The sequence below is a fragment of the Zootermopsis nevadensis genome, unplaced genomic scaffold (assembly GCF_977971745.1).
Source record: "Zootermopsis nevadensis isolate Lab colony 2312 unplaced genomic scaffold, Znev_1.0 Znev_ptg000064l, whole genome shotgun sequence".
Classification (NCBI taxonomy): Eukaryota; Metazoa; Arthropoda; class Insecta; order Blattodea; family Termopsidae; genus Zootermopsis; species Zootermopsis nevadensis.
In genome coordinates, this window is record NW_028259195.1 from 2,352,210 (window position 1) to 2,360,685 (window position 8,476).

Here is an 8,476-nt window from a genome sequence, read left to right on the forward strand (position 1 = left end):
GAGGGTCCTACACGAGGTCAGTGAACGCGGGCTGCTGCGCGACGAGCAGTTTGGGTTTCGACCCAGACACAGCACATCGTTACAGCTGGCTCGCCTCGTCGAAAGGGTCAACAGAAACCTTGATGAGAAGCGGCTAACCGGCGCGGTTTTCCTGGACGTGGCCAAAGCCTTCGACACAGTCTGGGTCCAAGGCCTCCTATACAAACTGACCGTCCTCAACTTCCCGTCGTACTTGGTAAAAACCATCTCTTCCTACCTCGCTGACCGGACATTCCAGACATCCTTCCAGTCGGCCATGTCCACACGTCGTACCATGCGGGCTGGAGTTGTGCAGGGCGGAATTCTCTCCCCTGTGCTCTTCAGTCTGTATGTCAACGACATACCCACACCGTCCCGCCACGTCGAGTTAGCACAATACGCGGACGACACGGCTCTAGTAGTCACGTCCCGTAGCCCAACGCTTCTCGTCAGGTATCTGGAGACCTACCTCAGTAGACTTGAGCTCTGGCTCAGGGCCTGGAGGATTGCTATCAACGTCTCGAAGAGCACCGCGGTTCTCTTCATTTCCGCGAGAAGACACATCCAACAGCCCCGAGCAGTGCAGTTCCTCGGACAGCCGATCCAATGGGTCAAAACAGCACAGTATCTGGGGGTCACCCTTGACGCCGGGCTTACTTGGTCGGCGCACGTCAACCAAGTGGGAAAGAAGGCAGCGCAACGATTAGGTGTGCTAGGCCCGCTTATCAATAGGAGAAGTGGCCTGTCAATCAGGAACGGTGTACTACTCTATAAGCAGCTCATCCGTCCCATAATGGATTACGCATGCCCGATCTGGAGGTCAGCTGCCCACAGCCACGTCCAGAAGCTGCAAGTTCTGCAATCCAAGTGTCTTCGAATTGTTACTAACGCGCCCTGGTACGTTAGTAACAGGCAAATACATGAGGATCTGGGGGTCCCTTTCTTTGCCGACCACATCAGAGCACTAACTGAGAGGTTTGACTCGAGGTTAGCTGGTGTGGGGAACCCCTTAGTTCGGCAACTCGGAAGACACTCGTGCCGAATGAGGGCTGCCAGAGTTCACCCAAGGGCAACCGAGGGCGACTGATGTTCAGCAGGCCAGCCGAAGCCATCCCCAAAAGACGGCCAAGTCAGCACAACGAGTGGTTAGACTACTCGGCTACCCTGACTGAGGTTTTTCGTGCTTTCCTCAGTTGTAAGGCGAATGCCAGGGTATAACTTAATAGGGGCACGGCCCGCCACCCTTCCCCCCGATCATGGAGGCCATCAGCTGAAGTGATCTTCCCCCCATGCCGCAGAGGCCTTCAGCCGAAACGGCCCCTCCCTCTCTGGGTTCATACCCCAGAGACCCAACCAACCAAATTCCTTCGACAACTTGCCTGACAGGATAACCTCCCATCAGCAGCAACAAATCCCAGTTTGAATGGTCGAGGCTCCCGCCACGACGAAACCCCGTTAGCGTTAGCAAAATTTCCGTTCTTATATTACGACCGTTTACCATTTCCAGCAATGCGTCTTGTGCGCAGGAATGGTTTCACCTAGGTAGGGACGATGCTTGCGCTTGCGCAGGCCTCTGCCCTCAGTTAGCTTCTTTGGTTGGTTGGTTGGTCTATCAACACAGGCTGCAGTGAGCAAGCCTCCGAATTCTGTAACAGGCAGATCTTCGCCGGTTCCGGACAGACCAGTCTCTCCCGCTCTCTCTGTAGTAGCGCAGGACGTCACACCTGCCGAATCATCTCTCGGCCCAAAATCTAGGCCCTCAGGCCCCAAGACCAAAGCAACTAAGGGGAACAACACAGAACCACTCAGGCAGGGAAAAGAAGAACACACGAGCCAGAGAGAGACACACACATCTCATGAACGCACCCAACAATACCCACACCCTCCCGCGGGTCTGAGACTCGGAAATCCTCACACCCAGCAGCAGACAAGAGAATTTGTCGAAATTGTTCGGACTTTCAATCCGAACTTCTCTTTCCAGTACCTTCTATCTTCCATCTCAGGAATGCTTTTACAATTCATGCAGCACCCTTATGAGAGCGCCCTCCCAATAATCTTTAATAACTTCCTAGCCACCCTCCTCGGTCTTCCTAATCATGGGTAGGTCCCTCAGCCACACTGACATCCTGTTCTGGAACGCCAGAGGCGTCAAGACTAAAAAATCAGAACTATTAGATTATTTGGAAACCAATAACATCCCCATAGCTCTAATTAATGAAACTCATTTACAATCTGCAACAAAATTTAAGTGCCCAAACTACACGACATTCCGGTCTGACAGGCTAAATCAGAGGGGTGGCGGAACGGCCATTCTAATTCGCCAGGGCTTCAAGCATTCGGAGATTCCCCTTCCCCCCCTCCAACACATGGAAGCGACAGCTATCCAAGTTAACATCAATAGGGAAACAATAGTACTAATCTCTATTTACAACCCCCCGGGCAAAATTATAGAGAGTGACCTGGACCATCTTTTGGAAACCGGAAACAAAGTAATTCTAGCAGGCGATTTCAACGCCAAGCATTTAACCTGGAACGCTCGGCAGAACAATGCAGCGGGGCAGACACTTCTCAAACATTACTATAAAAGTAATTACGTAATCTCGGCTCCATCCCACCCCACACACTTTCCAGATTGTAATCCTGGTGAAGCCGATATACTTGATTTTGCCATAATCAGTAACGTGCTTTCCAGCCACTCAATACGCACACAAGGCAGTCTTTCGACATCCGACCACAACCCAGTTCTTCTTAGAATACGTGGTCCACTAGAACCAGACGAATTAAAACATACATTCGTCTACAGCGAAGCCAATTGGAATCTTTTTCAAAATTACATTTCTGAAAACCTAAACACACAGTGCGTAGATGGGAACTGCTGTAGCAGTGAGATTGATACAGCTATTGACCACCTTACAGACGTTCTGAATAAGGCCACGCACCACTCTATTCCGCTCAGACGGAGAACTTTCAGGTCAATGCAAATTGCAGCAGCCACTCGACTTCTCATCCAAGAAAGAAACAAACTGAGAAATCAGTGGCAAAGAACCCACGACATAAGGCTTCGTCCCCTCATCAACGCCTTGAAACACAAAATTGACTCGGCCATTAAAGATCAAATTTCGAACACCTGGCAGCAAACACTCCAAGGCCTCGACACTACCAACACTAAAGACACGTGGAGGATAACAAAAAGCCTCACAAACACGGACACAAAAATCCCACCCCTGAAACACAATGGCAACGTTGCAATTACCAACCAAGACAAAGTGAATATTTTTGCTGATACTTTAGAAGAAATATTCCAAACGAACCCAAACGTAGACACCAACTTCACCGTTAGCACAGAGCAGGTAGTTACCGACTTCCTGATGCAACCTCCGCAGGCCTCCGTAAGGCTTACAAACCATTGCGAGGTCGAATGGATTATCCGCCACCTTAAACCCCGCAAGGCTCCTGGCCCTGATGGGATTCAGAACATAGTACTAAAACACCTGCCACGGCCTGTTTTCAGATTTATTGCAAAAATATTTAACAAGTCATTAGCTTCAAATTATTTTCCTACCCAGTGGAAAAACGCTAAAGTTATCATGCTCCCAAAACCAAAAAAGGACCATTCCTCCCCGTTAAATTATAGGCCAATAAGTTTATTAAATTCCCTAGGCAAAGTTTTTGAGAAAATCATCTTAAAAAGAATTAATTTTCAACTTAAGGAGCTCCACATTATCAGAAATGACCAGTATGGTTTTAAACGTGGACATTCCACAACGCACACACTATTAAGAAATATAGAGAGAATCACTCACGGATTTAACAATAAGAAAGCTACAGTGGCATTGTTCCTGGACATAGAACGAGCATTTGATAAAGTTTGGATCACGGGGCTAATAGCAAAACTCATTAAAGTCAAAATTCCGCCTCACCTAATCCACGTAATTCACAGTTACCTCCAGAACCGTTCATTTTCTGTTTCACATGGGAGCTCTCACTCAAGCTGCCGCCCCATCAGGGCCGGCGTTCCCCAGGGTAGCCTACTCGGGCCAACACTTTTTAACATCTACATAAATGACATCCCATCCATTGAGAATGACTCCAACGTTTCCATCTCAATCTATGCAGATGACACAAATATCAGTGCTCGCTCAGGAAAATTAGACATAGCGATAACGAAACTAAACAGAGCAATAGGCCTTCTGGAACCCTGGTTTCGGAGATGGAGAATTCAGATCAACATTGACAAGTGCACCACAACCGTGTTTTCAAAACGTTTACGCGACTATCGCTGCACTGTTCCCACCGTAAAATTTTTTAATAAAACCGTAGCTTTTACCTCCGAAACCAAATATCTGGGTGTCATTCTAGATTCCAAATTGACGTACAAGGCCCACATATCATCCATTCTCCGTACAGCCAACTTCAGACTGAGGCAACTATTTCCTTTACTCAATAAATCCTCCAGAATGGATGTAAATTTATCGTTAATGATCTATAAATCACTCCTCCGGTCCATACTGACGTATGCCTCCCCCGCCTGGGGCTACGCTGCTAACACTCATTTACAAAAACTTCAGACATTTCAGAACAAAGTCCTCAGAATAATAACCAAATTGCCAAGGGTTACTCCAATTAGTACCCTACACGAACAGACCGGAATGCCGTTGATCAAGAATTACATTAAAGGATTAGCGAATAGGCTATACTTGAAATCGGCCACCAGCTACAACAGTCAAATTCAAGAGCTAGGACAGTACGATCCCAGCATTGACAAATACCTCCGCCCCCGAGCCCTTCTTGCGAGGTGACCCAACCCGCGAAATCCTCCAATCCTTTTGCTCAATAAACGGTCAGAGGATTGCCTCTGTAGTACATTGTTCTGTAACATTAGCCCAACAGCACACCTTAAAATTCCTTCACCTCCTGCATAAACGCAGCTAAACCTCGGCTTTTCTTTTGTAGCCCCCACTACAGTGCACCACCAGCCCGTTATAGGTACCCCGGAGAGTCCAGTCCATAGGCGGTCACATCGACCACTCCCCTACGCTGGACCGACCGCGAACCAACGGACACAAGACGACCACGGCAAGAAAATGGAAAAATGATTTATGGAATATGGATTGAAACTTTTGTAATTGGATAAGCAACGAGCCAAGTTGGTCGTTTCTTATCCAAAACATATCTTTGTAAAAATGAAAAGAAGAAAAAAAAATGTATCAGTTTTTAATAAAGGAAGCGCACGGACAGAGGCTACCGTTAGGGCTCGCGATTTTAAATACCGGACTGCTGGCTAGAAGTCAGCAGCACGCATCCGGAAGATCCTGCGACCGGCCAACTCGACCAAGGTTTTCCGTGGTTTTCCTCGGTACTAGAGCAAATGCTGAGTTGGTACCCAAACTCCACGTTGCTCTGCATGCCTCCCATGCAGCCCTCTCAGAGTAATATCAAAATTCCGCTCTATAGTAGCCCCCCCCAAAAAAATTAACGTAAATTATTCCTAACGCCACCCCCAAGGCCAATATCAAAATTCAAAATTAACGCAAAGACCCGAATCAACTCCCCCCTACCCTATTTCTTACCCCATCCTGTCTCCTAAATCCCTTGTCCACACTAAACTTATTCATACCAGAAGGACGAGCGGGCACTGCCTGGGAACCTTCGTAGCCCACAACCAACTTTATACCCCTCCCCCATTTATTGCAGTAGTGCCTATCGCTACTCCCCCCACTTTCTCTCTTCTCTCTCTCTCTCTCTTCGGCTTCAAAGGGACAAGACTCGGTTCTACAATATTTAAACTTATTTTTTACGCGCAGTGTCGAAAGAAACTCGGATCTTGACACTTGTTTCTGGTTTCGAAAATTAACAAATTCCGTCACGTCTGTTTGTATGTAGCGGAGGGAAGACTGGTGTGATATATATAGGCGGCTTAGTCGTCGGGCGCCATTGATCACTACAGTCACGTACATTGTTTAGGGGTGGTAAGGAAGGGATGCCTATATTGCAGGAGATGTAGTTCTTTCTTATGCATGAGTCTGGTTGTGGAATGCGGTCTTTGGCTGACTCGAGCTCTGCACGGAACTGACTATGTATGACAGGCAGTAAGACCACCGAAACGTTAGAAAACATTTACCAGACTACACAGCGCAAGAACCGAGAAAATATAAATCTTCATACACGCCGTTGTGAAGATCTCAAATATCGCCCTGAAGATGGAAGAAAGTATGACCACCGAAACATTAGTAAATACCTACTAGACTACACAGCTCAACATCCCAGAAGACAGAAATCTTCAAACTCACCGCTGTGAAAACTTCAAATATCGCCCTGAAGATGGAAGAAAGTATGACCACCGAAACTTTAGTAAATACCTACCAGACTACACAGCTGAACATCACAAAAGACAGAAATCTTCAAACTCAACGCTGTGAAAATCTCAAATATCGCCCTGAAGATGGAAGAAAGTATGACCACCGAAACATTAGTAAATACCTACCAGACTACACAGCTGAACATCCCAAAAAACAGAAATCTTCATACTCACCGCTGTGAAGATCTCAAATATCGGCCTGAAGATGGATGCAGTAATACCACCGAACTTTACTTTTATACCCTTTAAATGGAATGGTAACTATACGTACCACCTACTCCAACAATCGGTAACACTTGTCTTTATGGGTTTTGTGTGGTTCTCGCCGTAATCAGCGGTCAATTTCTTAAACAGCGTTAGCCAGTTGATCTCTGTAATGGTGAAGTGAAGTGTTTTCTTCGCGGTAAGGACTGGATTCTTAAATATCATTCAAGGATTCACTCGCTAACAGCATTCTGACATTTTCAGTGCATCATTGTATTCTTCAAGATTATTATAATTTTCCTTCAACTGTTTAATGTGCCTGAGTTCAGCGTTATTCAGGGACAGGTGGTCATGGTAGGGGGAGGGGCTGTGCCCCTGTCACTAGCACGTTCTCAACTCATATTTCGTAAATGTTGTTTATCTCCGCATATGCGCTACGTTCATTTTATCCGACTTGATGATCAGCTTAATAATATTTGACGTAAATAAATTACGCAGCTCCTAATTATGATATCGGTCCTTCTGTCAGTGCAAGAGACCAAGTTTTACACCCACACATAAGCGTGTGATTAAACAGAAGAGTAAAATCATGGACGGGAATTGTACCCAGATCGACGTGTTTGAAGTACGGGGCTCTGTACACTGAACAGATTATTTGCTGAACTTAGTAGGTCCATAAACTTTCTGGAACACGTTTTGAATCGACTGACTTTGAGGCGAGGAAACGTTACGATAAATCATTGCTGTGTCACGAGCAGTTAATGTTATCTAACATGCGTTAAAGATTTGCGTGCAATTGTGCAATATGAGACAGGTAAGTTACAACTTACATTTTCAGTTTCTTCTCCGTCTCCTACCCCGTTCCGAGTACGAACTCCTTTCATTCCGACTTGGGCCTTAAACGAGTGGATTTGCTACGACTTGAGAGGTTTTACATGTACATAGTAGCCTTATGAGCCGGGATAGCTCAGTCAGTATAGTGACTAGCTACGGGCTGGAAGACGGGTTCGATCACCGACGGGAGCGGAGGATTTTTCCTCTAGCCTCTGGGGCCCACCCAGCCTCCTCTACAATGGGTACCGGGGTCCTTTCCCGGGGCGTGATGCTGACCACTCACCCCCATCTAGTGCCGAGGTCAAGGAAGAGAGGAGCTATACCTCCACTCACCCCTCAAGCGCCTACATGGCGTATAGTGGGTCAAACTTTACTTACTTTTACATAGTAGCCTTGGATGAGTGAACAGTCTATTGTTTCCACAAAGCAGCATATATAACACCTGCGTATTATATACATACTAGAGCAGGGCGCTCCTTTCGGAGCTCCTAGGGGGGGTTGGTCAAGTTTGTAAAACGCAACCAACCTTGGTTTGTCCCGAAGGGGAGTTAGTTTAGTGTCCCATTCAAGTGTATTAACCCCTGAGTAAGAAACTAAACTAACCCCCCCGAATGGGGGGTTTAAACACTTGACCAACCCCCCGAAGTGGGTTGGTTGCGTTGGTTGAGTAAGACACTAAACTAACCCCCGTGTATAAACAAATATAAGGTGACATTTTTGATGACGTCATTTTTTGACGACAACAATGGCTAATCCTTTTGGAGCGCTTCCTGTAATCTGATATTTTACTTCTTTACGTCGCTGATCAGAGGCCAACAGTTCTTGGTCAGTCAACTTTCTACGTCCAGCCCCACCCCTGCAAATATTCGTCTTAAAATCGATCATAAAGTCAGTTTTCATAATAGTTTTCGTAATCGTAATATATCGAATGAGTATCAGTTTACCTTGTTGGAGTTGTTAGAGTTGATACTTCAAATAGTTGATAACGTCTTCTTTCACTTTTCTGATGTTTTAGGTCAACTGTCAGTCAATATTCAAGAATGCGAAGTGCTCCTTCTGGAG

At 46.4% G+C, this 8,476-nt stretch overlaps 1 protein-coding gene across 7 annotated transcripts in view; it reads left to right on the top strand.

Annotated features, from left to right (window-relative positions):
- The window catches only part of LOC110840947 (uncharacterized), a 47,437-nt gene extending 39,584 nt beyond the window's left edge, over positions 1-7,853 (top strand). For 5 of the 7 annotated variants that reach the window (XR_015532795.1, XR_015532796.1, XR_015532791.1 and 2 more), the window contains one exon: positions 4,972-5,112. Coding sequence is in view for 1 of the 7 variants with exons in the window: in XM_087341174.1 (XP_087197300.1) it covers positions 4,972-5,114 (143 nt within the window). In the remaining 6 variants the exon portion in view is untranslated. Of the gene's footprint in view, positions 1-4,971 lie in introns of all 7 variants that reach the window. The other 2 variants (XR_015532789.1, XM_087341174.1) reach the window with 2 other exon arrangements.
- Positions 7,854-8,476: the final 623 nt, after the last annotated feature.